The sequence below is a fragment of the Protopterus annectens genome, chromosome 2.part0 (assembly GCF_019279795.1).
Source record: "Protopterus annectens isolate FY-2018-M chromosome 2.part0, PAN1.0, whole genome shotgun sequence".
In the NCBI taxonomy this organism is placed as follows: Eukaryota; Metazoa; Chordata; order Ceratodontiformes; family Protopteridae; genus Protopterus; species Protopterus annectens.
In genome coordinates this window covers 1,221,203,741-1,221,225,098 of record NC_056728.1, presented here as the reverse complement: position 1 = coordinate 1,221,225,098, position 21,358 = coordinate 1,221,203,741, and the positions used below count along the sequence as shown (strand labels likewise).

The window sequence follows — 21,358 nt, the reverse complement described above, 5'->3', positions numbered from 1 at the left end:
GGTGATGAAGCATTTCCTTGTGGTACATTTGGTTGGTGTCACAAAGCTGAAGCAAAATTTTGCTGCAGAGGCCTATGGCTGTTGCAGATTCAGTGTGGGCACAGAGAAGCATGCAGTACCATGTCCAGCTTCACCAATTGCGTGGGGGTAGAAGATGTGTTGTGCTTGGTGTACAGAACATACTTATATAACTACAACAGGTAGACGTGCTACAGCTTCAAGGAAATCCTGCACACTGCTGTAGTCACACTTATGTTTCAGTGTGTGCACTTCAGGTATGCTCGCTAGACACTGCAAAGGAGACACTGGTCTGCACACAGCATTAGTAAATACATTCCCCTTGTACACTCCTTGTTCAGTGACATGCCCATTGGTCATACTGTTGCTGATGATAATGCCAGACATACTGCCTTCTCTTTGTACGTCCCTGGGGGCCATGGACATTATTTCCCCCTCTGTGAGCATGGCAATCATTCATTGCCAAACAACTTTGAAAATAAAGTAGGTAAAACATTTTACTACAATAAAGCCTTGATGATTCCAACATGTATGATGTCACAGCATTGCGTCATTATATTTTATAGCAATAAATACAGTTTAAACCAAAATTTATAACTGATAGATGATGTTTTGGTTTCCTCATATTAATTAATCTGTTATAGATCATAGTGGTTATACTCAAATGATCAAAAAGGGGCTATAATGCATTCTTCAGATATTTAGTTACTGTGTCATAAGCTACACTTAAAAGACAACAAAGTGGTGTGCTTGGTGTACAGTGCACACTCACCTAATTGTAACATGTAGAAATGTACTACAATAGTGGTGATTGCTTTTTATTAATACATAAGGCAGTTGGAGTACCAAATAATGATAGATGCCTTGTTAATTGAAAATTACCTGACCATAATGCTTGAAAATTACCTGACCATAATGCTTGATCAAATGATTAAAAGTTAATCCAGAAATTTGATGATACTTAACAATTATAAAAATCATGTTACCTATCAGCTTTAATCATTACATTCTACTGCTAATATCTAATATTATCCTTGTCATATCTTTCCCAGATGTTTACACTGCTTCAGTGGTATATGGGTTCTGTGTCCTCCTTCACAGCCTTCTCACTGGTAGCTTTTCAGAGCTCAGAATCCCCCCCTGTGACTCTGTGTGATAGGGAATTGGCTAAGCCTGTCCCACAAGGGGAAGCCTACCCCCTGTTACAGAAAGGCAGTTATTCAGTCTTTTACTGCTAGAAGGATGGAATAGGATATCCCGAATATGCCAAGACTCCTAAGCAGCCTCTATTGGAGGATTACAACTTCCATATTTAGATAAACTCCCTTCGGGAACATCCCTTTCTCTTTGTTATTATATAGTTTTGATCTCTTTTTATTATATTTAATATGTGATATATAGATTTACAATTAGATTTGAAAACTGTAGTTGATCGAGAATGAAAATGTCAACTTGCAGTTTTCCAAGAGGCAGTTTTGCGAATCCAAATACATCGACTGCACTACTTCGCATGGGTAGTGTAGTTAGAGTATTTAAGTTCGGAATTTTGAGTGGAGATTGCGATTCAGTGAAGAACAGGGAATTAACCCATTTCCTCACTGTACTGCCATGTTGGAGTTAGTAAATATAATTTACAGGAGTGTGGGGGGCATGGGAGGTGCAGAGGGGCTTGCCCCCCTGCAAAACAGTAAAAGTGATGTACTGTTGACTCTAGAGTGTCACGGTACATTACGATGCATAGCTTGGATGAATGATGTCACCTCCTTCTATGTTGAATTCAATGAACTATGGGAGTCAATGTATTCTGTTTCAAGTTTGCTGTTGCAATTTTCAGGATAGGAGTTAATGTATTCAGTTTCAAGTTTGCTGCTTGTTTGCTGTTGCAATTTTCAGGATATTGGTTCGACGTTAAGGCCGATCAATGGATGCAGTTTCAAGGTTTCAGTAGTAAGCCATATATGTGTGTGTGTGTGTGTGTGTGTGTGTGTGTGTGTGTGTGTGTGTGTGTGTGTGTGTGTAACTTTTTATCTTAATATTCTTGCCTTTTTAGTACTGCTTTTAATTCCGCTGGGAATTTTAACTTATTTTTGCATTGTTTGTGTGCTTAATACTTCTGTTATGCTGTCATGGGGCATTTCTGAAGTATTTCATGACTTATACTGGAAAACTGAAGATGTTTTTCATGTTTCACTGTTGCAGTCATCACATTTGGGTTATCCTGCCAGGGGTAACACTCAGTTGGCCCGAATACCAGAGGCTTAATATTTCTGCATCGGTTGCTGTCACTCCAGGACTGACATCAGGTCATCAGTGATATAAAATCAGGCAGCCGACACCATTACCCCAGTCTTTCTTGCAGAGGAGCCCGAAGCAGAAGCAGTTTGCATGAGTGCCAGTCAGCCACTACCTGAGTTTTCGTTCCGAATTGAAGTTGAAGTTTTCTAATGCTAAGTACTCTGTTGGGGATCCTTTTTTCTTGCTCTAACCGATGTCAGAAAAAGTTAACAATTGTCTCGCCTGTGGAAAGCAAATACCACACCAAGACTTCCATTCTTACTGCATCACCTGTTAAGGGCCAGACTACGACGTCCCTCGCTGTCGCTTTTGTGCTTTAACGCCAGAACTATACATCGTCGGGCCCTTATTGTAACTAAATATTTTCGCACTCGGTCCTCGAATTCCAATATGGCTTTGGGTAAGCCATCTGACTACCGATCTTCCAAAAACAAACTAAGAATAAAGACAGAGACAGACCGCACAGGTCCAAAACTGCAGACGATGCTTCCGCTAAGCTAGTCACCAGTTTTCTGGTCCTCAGTGAGGCACTTTCACATCCCCTGATGCCTGCTTCTGTGGATTTGCAGGCTGCTACCGAGACCCTTTCAGAGTCCGGTATGCCGTGAGACTCTTCTTCGACTAAGGATCCTGCAGATGTCTCTACCTTGGATGGGTCTGGAGCCACTGATCAGGCACCAGCTTCTGAGGAAGTACTTCACACTACTGATACTCGACACAAACCAACGACTTCTTTCGTATCTTCAGTTCTTTCAAAAACGACTGGGTCTCTAAGGTCCAGGGTACGAACTGCACCCAAAAATCTGACGACCCAAGCTCAGGCACCTGCTTTCTCGCCTCAGTCTCAAATGCTTAAAATGGTGGAAGACCTTATTATGCTTATTAGGGGAAGCCAGCCTACCCCTTCCAAAAGAAAAAGAGACTTGTCGAGTAGTTTTATCTGAACAGGAGTCTGATGACTCTGATGCTTCTGAATATGAAGACATGCAACCCCTCTCTGCTTATGAAGATTCTGATGCAGAGGAATCCATTCCTTCTGCCTCTCCACCCGAGGATTTTTCATTTGGTGAAACCCTTCATACTTTAAGGGAGCATTTCCAATGGGAATGTCAAGACTATCCTCAGTCAAAAAAGGGACTCATGGAATTCTTAGATTTACCACAGTGCAGACCTTTGCCCATTCCTCCTGTCCTGGATGTTGTGGATGATGTCTTTATGGAATCCAGTTTGACTCCTGACACTCTTCCTCCTGCTCCCAGGAAACCGGGCAGGTACTACAGAGTCCCTGACTCTCACAAATTCCTTTTCAAAAACCTACTGCTGACCCAGAGGTCATCTCTCAAGGACCTAAAGGAATTAAAGCAACGTCAGCTTAGAATCCTACCCCCTCAGACAGGAATTCCCGAGCTTTAGACAGATGGGGTAAAAAAGTATATACCTCTGCTACTGTTGCTATTGGAGCATTGATTTTTCAGTTCCACATGCTGAAATATCAGCAGCATACCATGGAACTCCTCAAACAAAAATATCTTCTTTTCCTGTTCGTGCAGAAAATAAAGAATTACAAGAGCTTATGCATTCTATCAGTCAAGTTGCTAAGCACACCTTGCAATGTGGCTTTGATGCCCTTGAAGCATCTTGCAGGGCAGCAGTCACTGGATCTGTCCTTAGAAGGCATGCTTTGCTTAAGGAACAGACCTTTCCAGACCATGTCAAATCCAAATTATTGGATGCACCATTGAACAAAGACAATTTGTTTGGCACCAAGGCAGAAGAGGTCTTAAAAAAGATGGAAGAAAAAGCTAAATCTATGCAGACAGTTAAAGACTTTTTACAGGTCCAGCCTCTGAGATTCAGTAGGCATTGCCCCTCCCAGCACTGGTACTTTCCTGCCCTCTCCAGGCCAGCTCAGCCCAGACCCAGGGGAAGCAGACCCCCCCCCCCCAGCAGCAGCCCCAGGGAGTGCAGAGATCTAAGCAATGAAGTTCCTCCTCTTCAAAAACAGGGAGTGCTAAGCCACCCCTTATGGTAAGAACTCACAATGACTTCACACCTCCACCCCTTAACCTCTTGCCACCTGCTTGTGCCCCAAGAAGGAAAACTCTCATTCCATGCAAGCAACTGGGCCTCTATTACCAGTGACTGATGGGTCCTCAACATAGTGTCCCAGGGATACAAATTTTATTTCCACACTCTGCCAACCCCAAAAGGGTTCCCAGATCGTCCACCAAATCAGTGGGCAGAAACCAAAAAGTAAGTCGTTTTCCTGCTGTCCATGAGGGGCAATACAGCATGTTCCTGCAGACCAGATAGGCTAAGGTTTCTATTCCACACTCTTCCTGGTACCCAGAAAAGAGGGCAGCTGGTGCCCAATCCTCGATCTAACCATTCTAAACACCTTCCTGGTGATACCAAAATTCAGAATGCTCACCCTCCAGCAGCTTCTTCCTATGCTTTCCAAGGACACTTGGTTAGCCACCCTAAACCTAAAAGAGGGCTACCTACACATCCCAATCAGGGAATCTTGCAGGAAATATCCACGTTTCAGGGCAGGATCTGTTCACTTTCAGTTCTCTGTGCTTCCCTTTAGCTTATCCACTGCTCTCAGAGTTTTCACAAAATGCCTGGCTCCAGTCATTGCTTTTTTCAGACAAAGAAATATTCAAATTTACCCCTACTTAGACGATTGCCTGATTCTGGTAGACAGTCAGGAAAAGCTGTTACAACACCTGACCTTTGTAAAGGACCTACTGACCTCCCTGAGGTATACTATCAATGAAAAGAAATCAAAAATAGCCCCAACACAAAAAATTGTATTCCTGGGAGCAAGCCTGGACACAGCATTCCAGATGGCATTCCTTACTCCAGAAAAACAAGCCTACCCGACAGCCTACTTCTCTCAACTAGCCACCAGAACCAAGTTATCTGCAAGGAAAATCCTGCAAGCTCTAGGATTCATGGCCTCCTGCATTCTACTCATTCCATATGCCAGAATGCATATGAGGAAACTACAATGGGTACCTAAAAAGCCTTTGGTGTCAACACTCTCGACCTGGAAACTATCATACCAATGATACCTTGTCTAAGGAAAGGTTTTCTTTGGTGGGCAGCAGCAGGCAACCACAACAAGGGACTTCCCTTCTGACAACCCCATGCCATCCAAACCCTCACCACAGACGCATCAGACTATGTCTGGGGTGCACACCTGGATGGCAGGTGCATTCAGGTCCACTGGAGCTCAAATCAAATACATCTGCACATCAATCAAAAAGAGATGCTAGCTTTTCAGCACGCCCTGACAGCTTTCAGACCCCTACTCTCCCCGCGGCCTCAACTGATCAAAACAGACAACACCACAGTGATGTGGTATATCAGCAAGCAGAGAGGGACTCACTCTTATCCTCTCTGCCTGCAGGCTCACCATGACCCTTGGCACACGGCCTCAGCCATGCAACTACACCTGCTAGCACAATTCCTGCCAGGGTCCCTAAATTATGTGGCAGAAACCTGCTAGACCCACATGAGTGGTAGCTAGATTACACAACCTTCACCCTTGTAACCCAGAAATAGGGCAGCCCGAAGGTGGACCTCTTTGCCTCCCACTTCAATCATCAGCTCAGCAAATTCAGTACCAGGGAACCTCACAGAAAGGCCTGGAAAGTGGATGCTCTATCCTTCCAGTGGGGAAATCTCTTGGTCTATGCATTTCCCCCTCTACCACTCAATTCAAGGGTACTGCTCAAAATAAGGGGGGAAAAACGAGGGCAGTCCAGATTGCCCCAGACTCGCCATGCCAGCACTGGTACCCACCACTGCACAGCCTGTCACCCATGCCACCATGGCACCTACCTCAGATCCCAACACTCCTGACCCAGAGGAGTGGAGAATTCATGCATCCCCAATCACAGACCCTCAGCCTGGCAGCCTGGCTTATTCTATAACCTATCCTCAGGCTGCCAGCCTAAGCAAACAAGTCCTAGATGTTATACGTGAGGCCAGATGTCCCAGCACTAGAAAATCCTATGCTGACAAGTAGAAAAGGTTTTGTCCTGGATCCAGGCTAAGGGAGCTGGAATGACACAGCCCTCCCTACCTCTCATCCTGGATTACCTAGCAGACCTACTACACAGGGGTCTATCCTTCTCCTCTATTAAAATTCAGGCCTCCGCCATCTCTGCTGGTTACAGCACAGAGCCACCTCTCTTTTCACACTCTGTCATCAAACAGTTCCTAAGAGGGGCTAACAACTTAAGGCCACCCAGAAGAGCTCCTACCCCAGCTTGGGACATTAACTTTGTGTTGGAAAAGCTCACCATACCCCCCTTTGAACTTCTGCAGCTTCAGCAGAGTTAAAGTTCCTCTCTTGGAAGACAGCCTTGCTTCTGGCCATAACTTCAGCTAGATCAGTGACAGAGCTACAAGCACTCATGGCTGTAGAACCAGTCATCATTTTACATGCTGACAGGGTCTCCCTCAGGACTAACCCAGCCGTCATTCCTAAAGTGGTGTCCAGTGTGACTCTCAACCAATCCATTAAATTGCCCACCTTTTCCCCTAACCCACAAAACAAAAGGGAAAGGATTCTGCACTCTCTAGATGTGCACAGACAGCTCAAATTCTATCTGGATAGGAATAAATATTTTAGAAAAATGATCAATTGCTAGTCAGCTTTGCAACAGGGGCAGAGAGGGCAAGGCCATATCCAAATAAACAATCTTCAAATGGATAGCAGACTGCATCCATTTCTGCTACAAACAGCATGGGAAACCACCCCCAAAGAGGGTCAGGGCACATTCCACCAGGGCAACATCCACCTCTGCAGCTTTTCTCTGAGCGGTCGCCACCAGGGACATCCTGGAGGCTGCAACATGGACTTCTGTTCATACCTTCACCAAGCATTACCACCTGCTTATCTTCTCCAAATACAAGGCAGGCTTTGCCACTGCAGTCTTGCAGGGCATCCTAGCCAGCCCCCAGTCTTCTTGACTACCTCCACCCTTTTCTTCAGCTTTGGGAATCAACCCAAATGTGATGACTGCAACAGTGAAACGCGAAGAACATAATACAGTTGTGTACACTTACCATAAATGTAGATGTTCAAGTGTATTCACTATTGCAGTCCTGCCCCCCCCCCCCCTCCATCCACCTTGTCTCTCTCCCTCTCTCTCTCCCTATAGGGAATTTTTGATATTTACTTTCTACCGGTGGTGTTTATCCACCATAACCTAGCTCCCTATTTGAGGGCTCCTGACAGTTAGGGCAAGAAAAACTGATGTAATGGCGTCAACTGCCTGATTTTATACCACTGACGACCTGACGTCAGTCCTGGAGTGACAGCAACCGACGCAGAAATACTAAGCCTCTGGTATTCAGGCTGACTGATGGCTACCCCTGGCAGGATAACCCAAATGTGATGATTGCAACAGTGAACATCTACATTTATGGTAAGTGTACACAACTACTTTCTGTGGTATTATTTGAACACTAGGTTGCCTTGTGCATGTAGGCCAAGAGGCCTGTTTTTTCTGTTATTTGCTTTATTTTGAACTTCTGACAGGAAAATGCTGCATTTTTACTTTTTTCTTCAGTTTTGTAATATATACTTCTGACTTAACACTGCTGTAGTTTTTATTGTTAAATTGTGATTTTACTGCAGATTACTTTACTTGCATGTTCTGTGGAGATTTTTTGTTTCATTTCTGACAAGGGAATGTTTATTTATGCTGTTTTAAATTTTGATTTAAGGGCACGTGTTTGATTTTTGCTACTATTTGGGCAAGTGAGTTTTACTTGGTACAGTGACTGTGCTGTTGTTTACTACACTGTGCAGATTGTAGAACAAGGATTACCAGAATTTAAACTGTTTCTGCTATATTTTTTGCAGCGTAAACCTATTTGATGTATGGAAAAACAGTTTATATTTTCTGTTATTGCTGTCTATAATCAGCCCTTAATAATGCAAGTATATTAGTCTGGCTGGTGTTTTTTTTTCTGACTTGATGGATCCGGGTGCAGCTGCTCCCCATCAAATCTAGCTGTACTTTAAAAAGAAAAACAATCCAAAAACATGCCTCAGCCTGTGGTTTGTGAATCTATTGCTGCCTTAAGCAGGTCTGATGACCACTTACCCTTTCCCAGTCACCCTCTGGTGTGAGCCCACAGCTGTCTATGCTACACTGCTCAGACACATTCTTCGTGGCTGTTTATAGTACCTGGTTCAGTATAGGAGAACCAAACCCTTTAGGCAGCACAATAGTGCAGCAGTTAGCATTGTTACCTCATAGGAAAAAGGTTCTCTGGTGTGATTCTTGGCTGGGGTTCCTTCTGTATGGGAGTCTACATGCCCTTCCTGCATTCGCTTGGGTTTCCTCCTGGTGCTCTGGTTTTCTCTCACATTCCAAAGATGTGTCTGGAGCATTTCTCCCTGGGCCTCCACTGAAAATGGGTTCTGTCCCAGTCAGACTTTCCTGGTAAATAAATGTTAAATAAATAAATAGGTGCAGGACAGATATCTAGAAAGATGCACCTTGCAAGATATAATACTCTGTTCCCAGATATTTTGTCCTCCAGTGTAGTTCATGGTAAAAAGAAACAGAAACTTTACCACATGACAGACAATCAGGTTATTACCATGTAGAGGGCTGTTGTGGTTTCCTTAGATAAGAGTATTTTACAGTCAGCTAATCTAGGAGATTGTGTTTCTATCCAGAATGACTATGGGGCTAACTTCTCAAGAGGTTAATATAGCACCACAGATTTTTATTGGGACTGTGATGCAGACGGTAGTGAACACTCTTGAGTTCATCCAATTTGATTCAAAATGCCACGCAAGGGATCAGCTTTCTATATATGCTAGTGAGGTTTGGAGATGTATTTTGACTGGAAGCAGTCTGGAGCTACACCAGAAATTGGCAGAGTTTATGATCTTGTTGAGGATGAGACTCCAAATGTCTTCCTATTTCTCCTCTCTTACCATCCTTAGAAAATGTCTATAAAGCTGCATGTAAAACCTCTTTGGCTAGTGAATCAATTCCTAAAAGGCTTTGAGGAAATATAAGTTGCAGTCTGATCTTGCAGTTCTTTTTGCTCCTTTGTCAGCTAACCTAGCTGTGGTTTCTCCAGCTCACAACTCTAATAGTAGATCCTTGGCTTCTTCTAACCCTACACCCCTGGATAAAATTTGCAAGTGGTTAGAATCTTAAGGAATAAAGGTTGACACAGTCCAGTAATTTAGTATTCAGAATTTAAATTATCATGTGGAAATTTATTTTGCAATGTGCTTACAGTTTAGATGACATTGCTGTATCTTTGCCTGCTGAATAGAAGTATTTTATGAATGAGATTGTTTCTGATGTGACTCAGGTTTCAAAACATGCTTTAAAGAGCGTTTTGGAAAGTGCAGACACTATTTCTAGAAGTGCAACTGCTTCTGTTGTAACCAGACTTTTTCTGAGGATTTAAAAACAAATGAGATTTTGAATACTCCTTTAAGTTCTGAATTTGTGTTGGATCCTGCTACTACCCAGAGTCTCAAACAATGGGATGATGTAGGTAAACTTGTTGCACTGGTTATCTAGAATGTTTCATATTCCCAGATTCTCCCTTAACAAGGTGCCTATTTCAAAGACAGAACAAACAAAATCCCGGTCTCACAAGAGTCAGACTACCAAGAGGAAATGATAGGAGGAGAATGCTTTCAAAGTAAGTAAAAGGGCATCCTTTTCTTAAAACAGATCATTCTCTTGCTAAAGATTGACTGTGCCAAGACTTGGGGTATCCTATCCTATCCTATTCTCCTGTGCCTAGTCCGCTTTCCCATTCCCCCCCCCAGCTTTAACTCAACCCAGCAGCCTGGCCTAAAATATTCTGAGAAAAGTGGGTGATGAGAATAGTTCTGAGAGGATGCTCTTAGCAGTGGGCAGAAAATCCTCCTCCCTTCAGAGAAATTCTCCTACTTCCACCAGACCAGACACAACACATCTGTTCTCTCCAGTACTCCAAGTTTCAAGCAGAGTTTATATAACTAGTTCCACCACCACAAAAAGAAAGTACCCATATTTAAAATGCCCACCCTGCTGATGGTCCTATCCCTTTTTCCATACCATTGTTTCATGGATCCTTTACAACTGAAAGATGCTTATCACCACATTCAATTGCTCCCAGCTTTGAGTTGAACCTACAAATGTTCTGACTTACACCCTCACAAAGAATTGTCTTCCTGGGGTGTATGATAGACACAGAAAATAGTATGGCCTTTCTACCAGAAGACAAAGGTCTGACTGTTCATGACATTTTTCTGGGATTTCTCTCTGCAAGAAGCTCCTCCACAAGACATTTTCTCAAAAGTCTAGTCCCCATGGAATCAATGATCCTCATCACACCAACACCTGCTTCCCTTGGAGTTCCAGATACCAGTGCTGGATTTTGTGAAATGAGAGGTACAGTGACGGAGGGATCAGATGTTTCTCAGTCCTGTCCTACCCTTCTCTCCAGGCCCCAGTTCAGTTAATCCAGATGAGCTGTTATCAGAGTTTGCATGAGGAACAGGTGAGTTCAAGTGCAAGGTGAATGGGGTCCTTCGGATGCTACAAAGTACATAAATGTTAAAGAAATATTAGCAGTTATTCAGACCTAAAAGTTTTTTCCACTTATGGTCTGCTGGTCCCCTTTTATTGGTCACAGACAACACTGTAGTCTTATCTACCTGAACAGACAAGGGGTAAAAGGTCACAATTCTCTCTCTTTGCCGGTTGTCAGTGATGGCGTGGGGCTAGCCTTACAGCATTCTCTGATGCTTCAGGCCTGCTACATAATGTAAGAGCAAAACCTAGTAGCAGACAGACTAAGCCAAAAACAGACAGGTCCTCATAAGTGGAAACTCAGGACAGAGGTCAGCCTGGATTTGTTCCAGTTGTGAGGAACACTTTGAATAGTTTTGTTTGCCTCCTTAAAAAAACAGACATGGGAAAATTCTGTTTAAGACATCCTTGCAGCCACATTTGGAGGACAGAAGCATTCTTGTTTTCTTAAATGAGAATGTTTCTTCATGCACTTCCATTCTTTACACAAATATTCAAGATACCTCTGAAGATTCAGAAAGAATTAGCAAAGGTGATTGTGGTGACTCCCTTTTGACCCAAGCAAAGTTATTTCTTACTTTTAATGTAATTGGCCAAGGCAATTATGACAAGCTTCCACATACTCTAGATATGCTCACACAGTATCAGTGGTGACTGGTGCACCCCAACTAAGAGAAATTGCTTCTGACAACCTGGATTATTCGATATTGATACTTTTTATGCACTTATTCCATGAGGATGTGCAACAGGTATTGATGTAAGTAAGAAAACATGAAACTAGAAAATCTTATGTACGCTAGTGGAAGAGGTTTTCTAGGTGGTGCCTAATGGATATCACTGGGCACACTATGGCATTTTCCACTCTGATTTTGAAATATTTTTGTGGGATACTCAGTGATAGCTTATCTGATGCCTCTGTCAAGGTACATCTTGCAGCCATTTCAGCTTGTCTGCCCATGGATCCCCTGTCATCTCTTTTTGTGGTCAAACAGTTTTGTGAAAGGAGTATTGCACGTGTCCCATCAAAAGAAAATTCCTTTCCTTGGGATCTCAAGTTTGCTCTTGAAAAATTGACTTCATTTCCTTTAGAACCTATCTTTCAGAGAACTGTTTCGCTTATTGTTATGTCATCGGAAAGGTGAGTCTCTGAACTCCAGGTTCTCATTGTGAGCTAACCTTATCTCATTTTCCACAAGGACAGTTTTTTTTTTAATGCATTAATCCTTTTTCATGCCAAAAGTTGTTTCTGTATTACCCCAAATCAAGCCGTTAATCTCCCAGTTTGCTTTCTAGCACCTAAAATCAAGGGAGACAAGATTTTGCATACTTTAGATGTGCAGCTCAGGTGCTATCGTGACAGAATAAACTTTTCAGAAAAGCTCAACAGCTGTTTATTTCCTATTCTGGGACTAAGAAGGGTCAGCCTGTCTCTAAGCCAACAATTGCTTGTTAGTTATCCTATTTTTTTGTTACTCCCACCATGGTAAATTTGTATAAGGTTAATGGACATTCCACCAGAGCCTTATCCTCTTCAGTGTCATATTGGAAAGTAGTGGATTCTAGAGGCATTATAGAAGCAACACCTTGGTCTTCTGCTCATACCTTAGCAGAGCATTACAAGCTGATTTCTTACTCAAGTTCCATAACAGGGTTTGGGAGGACCATTCTCCAGGGGCTTTTGGATCCCTATACTTCCTTCTTCCAGGTAGGGTAAACTTTAGGCATCTACCCATGTACTATTGAAGCAGAGTGAAGGATCAACACAGTGCAGTTTCATAAATCCTAGTTAAGCAATAACCCATCACTGAGTGTGGGCAATGCTGGATTTATCCATGGTTGGTGTGGTTTGACCACAAGGTCAAAGCCCAAATGATCAAACAAAGCCAACCATGAGTAAATACTCAACAGTGGGTTATTGCGATTATACAGTGACATTATTTAAGAAAGAAATTCCTTACCTTTCTTAAATAATGTCTTTGTAGATAATGGCATCATGGAGTCCCTCTGCATTGTTTCTCATTCTTCACAGTTTTCTGATGTACTGCACATGCATGTGGGACTTGTGTTTCCATGCTTGCACAGTTAATCAGTGCTGTTCAAAAGAAGCAACAGAGAAAAGAGAATCTCCATTGCTTTTTTTTTTCGTCCCATTCCTCCCAGTCTTAATGCAAGAAGGACAAAGTGCAGTATAATGGGAAGTTGCTTGCTTTTGTGTTAGCGTGCATTTCTGAAGGATATGAAGCCTAAACCTCAAATGTGTGTCATTATTTAATGGCTTCAATTCCTAGTGGCTTGCCAGAAAAAATACATCAATTATGAGGAAAAGAAGAAAACTATGAGGCAAAAATCTACACATTCTGCGAAAATCTGGACAGTTGAGAAGTATGACATTCTGAAAAGATTTAAGGAGGGACAGCACAGAAATACAAGGAAAATTAAGTACATCGCTGTTTCTTTAGTTTTACAGAGCCCACCCGATTTTTCTTGTATTTTGCTTTGTCCTCCATATCATATATCAATGCAAAAGTCTAACTGCTCAATGGTACTTCAGCAGCCAGACATTTTTCTACTAGTATGTGCTCGATTTGCAATGGGCATGCTAGTTGGGCTGACCAATCAGCATGCATGATTTTGAAGACTAATGAGAAGTCATTGTATAATTACCTGTAACAGTAGATGTAGTAATTTCACACTGTCTCAATGGCAGCACCCACTCTCCGTCCCCCTTATTTTGTACATAGTTTGATGGTCTCCAACCTTTTTGTGTTATTGGTTGGATTGGTTATTTGTGTTGGTGTTTAATGGCTGGAAATTGGTTGGCTTCAGGCAGTTCTTGCTTCTGGTCCCTCTTAGTTTATTCTACATAGCACTAAAAGCCTGAAGAACTAACTTCCTGTAATGGGCTAGTCTTCCCCTGATAAGAGGGGCTTAGCCAATCCCCTGTCATAGATAGTCAGTGTAGGGGATTCTGATCTCTGGAAAGCTGCTAGTTTGGGTTTGTACAGGCACAGAACCTATATGCCACTGAGGCACTGTGAAATTTGAACATATGCTGTTCCAGGTAAGTAATTCGTAAGCAACTGTACTTTCTATAAGGAGTAAGTAATGCTGTATACATAAATGTTGATGTGAATACTTTCTAAAAATATAAGTGATATCCTTTTGGTTGAACTTAATATTATGATTTTATCTACGTCAGTAAGATTTGAATAATGGATTTGACATGAATCCTCCCAGTAAGAGTTGAAAACAACTGATTTATATTGTATTACAGTTTTATATAATTCACATAGAATAGTTCTATTTTTCTTTTCAAAATGGATTTAGTAGCAGGATGAGCCATTGTCTTATTGCTTTCATATTTCACATTTCAGTCCATATAAACAGGCTAGTATTTTGAACAAGCAGATAATCAATTGTAGCTATTCCAGATTTATGAACAATGCAGTATATTGATAAAATATTAGTTCTTTTTCCTGAAAGTCAACATCTTAGTTAATTAAGAACTACAACAAATCCCAATATGAGACAAATAAGAGACATGGTAAAAGTCTGTTTTTAAAATGGTTATTTGTGTATTACATTTATATCATCTAATTTTAGTATTAACATAGTTTGAATATGTAGATATATAAATTTAGAAGACAATTAACAGCATAACATTTCACTGTTTATAAAATTTAAGTACTGATGATTCTCAGTGTATCTCACTCCAGAAATGTGTAACCCTACCTTTCTTCAGGTCCCACACTACTTCACTGTCCTATCTATCATGTGCCTTTACTGCCATATTCCTTTCCTGTATCAAACCCTGACTTCTTGCCAAGACTTTCAGATTTTTGCTTCATTTCTGCTAGTGACCCTTTTGCTTCTTCTGGTATCATAATGCATGTGTTTGCAAACAAGTTAAAGAACTCCTCCTCATATTTGTGACTCTGCCTGCTTTGTATCACGGCGCTCAATCTACAGGATAAAGTCTAGTAAAAATATCGGCAAATGTTCTAAGATAATTACTGTATGTATTTAACATGTATTTATGTCTCACTTGCATCACATTTGACCCCTGTAGTCTGTTCTCCCTGCATCTTTGTGCCTTTCTCTACTTCATGTCCTTCACTCACGCAGACTATAATGCTGGTAGACACTTGGCAGTGTCTTCTTGATCTGTGTATTACATTTTTTCCCTTCCACTTTTTCATCTGTCAGAAGTAGCTGTCACCTCTTCTCATTTCCATTCTATCAGCTTTCAAGCAAACATTTTATTGAACTTTCCACTTGTTCTCACCAAAGATCCACCCTTTGCCTCATTCTCACCTCAAAGACCCTGTTGCCAGGCATCTCTAGTTCTTTCTTTAGCCACAGTTCCTCGTCTAAATCATCCCTCTGTCCCACTCTACCTCTTTCCTGTGCAACAGCCATAGCCCATTTTCTAGAAGGGTAATCCCACTCCACTATACTGTCATGAAGCTTCCAGCCTCAGTTATTGGACTTCTTCTAAACTGTGTCCTAAATTTAACACTCTCTGACCCACTAAACCCACAAGCTGCTAGTTTTCACTTCCATTCTTAGTAACACATAACTGTAGTCTTCCCTTTAATGCATGTTCTGCTTCCTACTACTTCACTTAATTTGCTTTTCCATCCACATGTATTCTCAGACACGTTTATTAATACCTCTATTATGGAATTTCATCTAATAAATGAATCTGTCACCAAAAGAGTTCAACTGTCTTACATGTTTTGTCTCATCCCTAGATATTGGTAAACATCTGTCCTTGTCACATCCCTGCCTCTGTAAGTTCATCCAGACCTTTTTCCTTTTATGACCGCATTTCAGCAATGAGATATTCATTTATCCCATGTAAACTATTCAGCTATTATTACTGCAGTTTCAGTAACAATATTCCCTCTTCTCTGATTCCCTAAATAATGTTTTTTAAATATCCTTCACATCCAGACTGGGTCCTTAAACATTTTGTATTCTCTTCTCATTCACTTTAAGTCTGCAATGCCATATCAACCATCTTCCATCTGCTGTCCTGCTAACGTCCTTCATAACAGTCAAAACTTCCTTCATAGCAGTCAAAAATTGTAGATAAATAATGCACTCAGTGTGTGACTATACATTTGATATGTATTTTGAATTGTCCGCTTGATTTCATGTTCTTTCATAAGTTATATTTGAAGTACACACGCACACACACACACACACACGCACTCTTTCACATTTGTATGACAAATATTATCGAAAGTAGTGTTCTTAAATGTGATGTCCTTTGTCAAATCTGCAAAAAAATTCTGATATTAAAATAACTACATTATCTTCTATGTTTCATTTTTAGGAATATACAATTGATATCTTCTTTGCACAAACTTGGCATGATGATCGATTAAAATTTAACAGTTCGGCAAAGGTTCTTATGTTAAATAGCAATATGGTTGGGAAAATCTGGATCCCAGATACAGTCTTCCGAAACTCAAAAAAGTCTGATGCTCACTGGATTACAACACCCAATCGGCTTTTACGGATTTGGAATGATGGAAGAATATTGTATACTTTAAGGTAGTTAATTCAAAAATGATTTTAAGCTAACAACTTTCCCGTATTTGTTTCTGTTAATATATATATTTACAAGAACTGATAACACTTCAGTACTTTGTTTCGCTTGTGTTCCTAAAATGCATTCACTTATCTTGTCTTCTTTTTAAATGGGAGTTTGTAGCAAACATTATACAATACAATTTCTCTTAGTCATGCTGCATGATTATTTCCTTATTCATTAGATTGTTCATAAAAATAGTTTAATTTATGTTGTCTTTGAGAACAGTATGGATACATTTTAAACAGGCCCTTTCAAAAAAATCACACCTCGAGTATATTGCTGCTTTTTTGTTTTCTGCATCTTTATTTCTGTCAAACCTAAATCAAAAGCAATAAGCTAGCCAGTGCCATGTTGTAGATGGATAAAGCTTTGACTGTGATGGAGGTGACCCATGTTGGATTAACAGCCTGAGTTTCTGAGGCGCTGGCAGGGTAAGATGCACATGACCACCCTGCTTGGGGAGGAAAGAGTGTTGCATGCAAGAGGTACACAATGCAGCTAGATTTCCTTGGCAGAGGCCTGGAAAACAACTGCAAAGTGCTTCTTGAGGCTGGGTTGGATGGCTTGCTGATGGAGAATGCATGTGGGTGGGGAATAAAGTTAGGACAACATTTCCTGACTGTACTATGGTAAGGACCTGGGATACCTTGAAATCATCACCAACCCTAATCCTTATCTGACTTGGTCTGAAGAAGGGGTAGGTAGACCCGTTGAATGAAGAGATACTTGGGTTCACTGATGGTCATCTCTGAGAGACAAAACGTAAGGAAAAAAAACATAAACTGGAGTCATTTTGTTAGATTATCTGAGGAGACATGGTAGAAATAGACAAGAATAGGTATATTCATCAAAAGGACAGTGACCTCCAGATAAAAGTTTACAGTCACCAGGCTTTTCAACAAATATATACTAGAATATTTGGTTGCATATGACCATTAGTCCTCTGTCAAATTTTTCAGCAATCAGAGATCCCCTAGAGGTCAGTATTGCAACCATGAGCCATGGCCATTAAATATGGGCAGCTTTACATAAAGGAGAGCAATTTGAATGCTACCTTAGCCTTTCTTTACTAGTTGAAGTAAGTGGTCACTGCTAGTTTCACAATGTTCATGTCACTTAAACCATATAACTGAAGTATTCCATTGCATCGTCACAGACAGGCAGGTCTTTAGACTATGTGGAACTTAACTTGGCACAGGAAACATTCCAAGTCCAAAATATCCTCTCCTGTTCCCACAGTGCTTAGTTTAGCCCCACATTTTCCTGGTCTCTTTTGCCACATCTAGAATGTGTAAGTATGGAGATGACCAGACTGATTTTTTTTTTTTTTTTTTTTTTTTTGCATAGATTATCAGTTTCTTCAGGAGCATACCGAGTTGTGAATAGACTGCATTGCCAATTATTTCACCAAGTCAGTTCAATCCTTATTCTTTTTTTCTTATTTAGTGAGTAAGTTAATTGTTCCTTCCTCATCTTTTCTCTTTAGTGTGTAAAATATGCTAAATGGTTATCTTCATTTTCAGTTTGATTAGTCAGTAGGCAGTTTATACAAGCTTCCTTGCAGAAGTGATTTTTATCCACAGATATATCAGTTATTTTTACCAGGATTTTTCAGTTTTTTTGGCATTTCCTGCAGTCATAGTTGCTTTTTGACTGTTTGCACTCCACTTTAGCAGTTTATTCATTTTTTCAGTGTTTAGCATTTAAAATTGTGGGTTTTTTCATGTTCTCTTTGCTTGTTGAGATAAGTAAGACAGGAATGTCTTTCAAGAAATGCACATGACAACATAAAATTCACCCCCAAAGAAACTTGCATTCTTTGTTGCTTGCCCTGAAGTGAAACATTTTACTGCATATTGAGAAATGTGCATAAGAGTCAGTAATAGCACAGTTAGAAAAAGGAAAACAGATTAGTGCTGCCATGGAAATGAGAATCCAAGGAGACCTCCATCTGGGATTTAACCTTGGTTGACCACAAGTTCAGTCATTGACACCAGACAGGGTTCAGCTCCAACTGACGATACGCAGTAACCTGCTCAGTAAAAAGATAGAGAAAAAAACAAAGACTGAGATCATAAGAAAAAAGGAAAGGAAACAGTACTGCCATCCTGTGGTCTTTTCCTCTGCTTCTGAGCCCAGGATTAAGTCACAGAAGTTGATCAAACACCCAAATGATGAGCTGTCAGGTACAGCATGTGTTATTAGTTAGCTGGTTGAAATAATGTCTGGGTCATCTTCACACAAAAGCAGAAGAATAGAGAGCATTTATTCAGTCTCAGACATTGAAGTTTTCCTGTAAGTCTGTTTTATCAGTATTACTTTAACCTCATCTGAGCATATTGGATGCAAACATCAAACAGTGTGGTGGCTGAAGTCATAGCATAAGCAATTTCAGGAGTGTCTCAGTAAAATGTTTTCAAAAGACTTCCCAACCTCAGTTTCAGGGTTAGATTGATGCCCATCAGTGAAGCGGAACCACATAAAGTCTCCTTTTTCCTTGTTAAGCTTGATATATATGGTCTAGTCACCTTGAGGATGGATTTTCATGTACCTTCTCTGGCCACTGTTCATGGCTGTGAGCTTCACTGTGGCTTCAAGAATGGCCTGTCTCATACAAGCATGTCATCCCCATGCCTCCTCTGAAGAGTGACATACAGATATAGCATCATCATTCCTCTTTTTTCCCAACAAGATCTTCAGGAGTTTTGGACTGCTAATTGAAATCAGGCTGCCTGGGTCATAATAAAGATGTTATCCATCTACACCAGCAGCAGCTGGCTTCCTTTGCAGGGTTTGTGGACATTGGGAAATACTTTTGGACTCAAGAAAGGTTGGCAGACATTGGCACTGTGTTCTGTCAATCCCCCAAATTCTGAAAATTCTCATTCTAATGAGGCTTAAAAGTGATATATGGTGCTGAGGAACAAAACATGGGTTCTGAAAACATACTCAGTGAATTGTGCAAACTATACTGACAAAATGGTACAGAAGACAGCTCCTTCAAACTGTATGGATTTGTAGGTACATTCCATTCCAATTTTCACCCATGCTTTATTGAACTGGAAAAGCTTTTTTTTCCATCAACAGTTACATTGGGAGACATGATTGAAGGAGTTGAGTAATCATTGTGTAACAGAGCAAATTGAAGCTTATGAGCAGTCCATCAGAATAAAAAAGCCACTAAAATAATTTGTGATGTTCCCACACTGGCCCATTAATCAAGGAGCCTGAATCCTTACCACTAACACTCGAGAAGGACACACACTTCAAATGTAAATTGATACACTCAGTATTTCGAAATGCAGACTTCTCTGCATCAAGCAGAATTTCCCTTAAGACCACACAGGGCACACATTTAGCCCAGGGTCTGGGTATCTCTATCTGCCTCTCCCCAGGTCCCCAATAAGGCTTACCACTGACACTGTGAAACCAGTGCTTAGTGTCCCTGCCCCTAGTAGCTGTCACACACACTCTTTGAGATTTAATTTTTGCACACATACACACACACACACACACACACACACACACACACACACACACACACACACACACACACACACACACATATACACACCCACACACAGACACACACATCTGGGAAAGGCTGGCACTGATTACCTGCTCTAACAACTTTGCTCAGACTGTAAGGTAGATTCATTGCCACCAGTCAATTACTATAAGCCTCTTAAAATGGTACCCAGTTATGCTGGGTGAAGTTAATATTAATATAAATGGTAATGTTGCCCAAACAGCAAGGCTTTCAGGAGTGGCCAGAGTTATCACCAAATAAATATTTGCAAATACTCTCAAAGCTTAATATTTTTAAAAAGGACCAGCCACAATGATATGTTTAAATATATTTAATAATAAATAATAAAAGAATAAAAAAATACTAGCTATATGTTTACAGTAAACCACAGAGTTCAAATCACAGGAAATATTGAAAATAACATTGATAGACAGACTCATACAAATAAAGAAAAACAATCTCTAAACTAAGTTTCAGTATATTTCTGACTGAATCTAGGAGAATTACTATTCCCTAATAACTTACTTGATAGAGCAAGGCACTATGAAATGCGTGAGCAGTCTTTCTAGGCAGGTTCCCCAAAACTGAACACATATACTCCGAGATTAATCCCTGTAAAATATAATATCCAAGATGGCTTGCAGAATGACCTCATCTGGTCACCTGACTCTAGGTTCTTACAGTATTGCCCTATGACGCTGAGATAGGAATTTAGCAATAGATGGCTACAATATACATCTATATGTTTATGGCAGTGCCTGGGGCTTCCCATCTTTTTGCTGAGCTAATGGAACAAAAGCTTGTTCCAGACCCACAATCTCCAGTCTTATTCAGCACTCTGGGGTGATGTTTTAATGGTTTAACAGCTCATTTCCATTTCCATTATATTTCTTAAAGTAAGCTAGCTTGTTAATCTCTGCTGTCCCAGCTTGCTCTGTTAAAACATATACATTTAATTCAATTACAGTAATACCTGTGCATTTCTTTTCATTCCAGCAGGGTGCACTGTGGATGCATTTTAACACAAGAAAACCTCACAAATACATTTTCAGCACAAGCATCTGTACAAATCAGTTTGATATACAAATGACATATAATTATTAATAAAAGTCCAGCTAGCAGTGCTGGCACAAGTCGTACATCCACTGCCCTACTTCTCCTGGCATGGCTGGCAGTGCATCCTATTTTCATAGCCCGATCTTCTACAAATCTGGCAAAGTGGGGACAAGTCTTATCCTGAATGCATTTTAAGTACAGTAAAAGTTTTGTTTTATATACTGCTATTGTTTAATTTATATTTTGTTTAAAGAGTCTTTACTGATGATAGCAAAGAAC

At 40.7% G+C, this 21,358-nt stretch overlaps 1 protein-coding gene across 2 annotated transcripts in view; it reads left to right on the top strand.

The window, feature by feature from the left end:
• Positions 1–21,358, top strand: part of GABRG1 (gamma-aminobutyric acid type A receptor subunit gamma1) — a 734,122-nt gene that overhangs the window by 391,925 nt on the left and 320,839 nt on the right. For both annotated transcript variants that reach the window (XM_044061399.1, XM_044061398.1), the window contains exon 4: positions 16,234–16,454. In XM_044061399.1, coding sequence (XP_043917334.1) covers positions 16,234–16,454 — 221 coding nt within the window. The remainder of the gene's footprint in view (positions 1–16,233; positions 16,455–21,358) is intronic.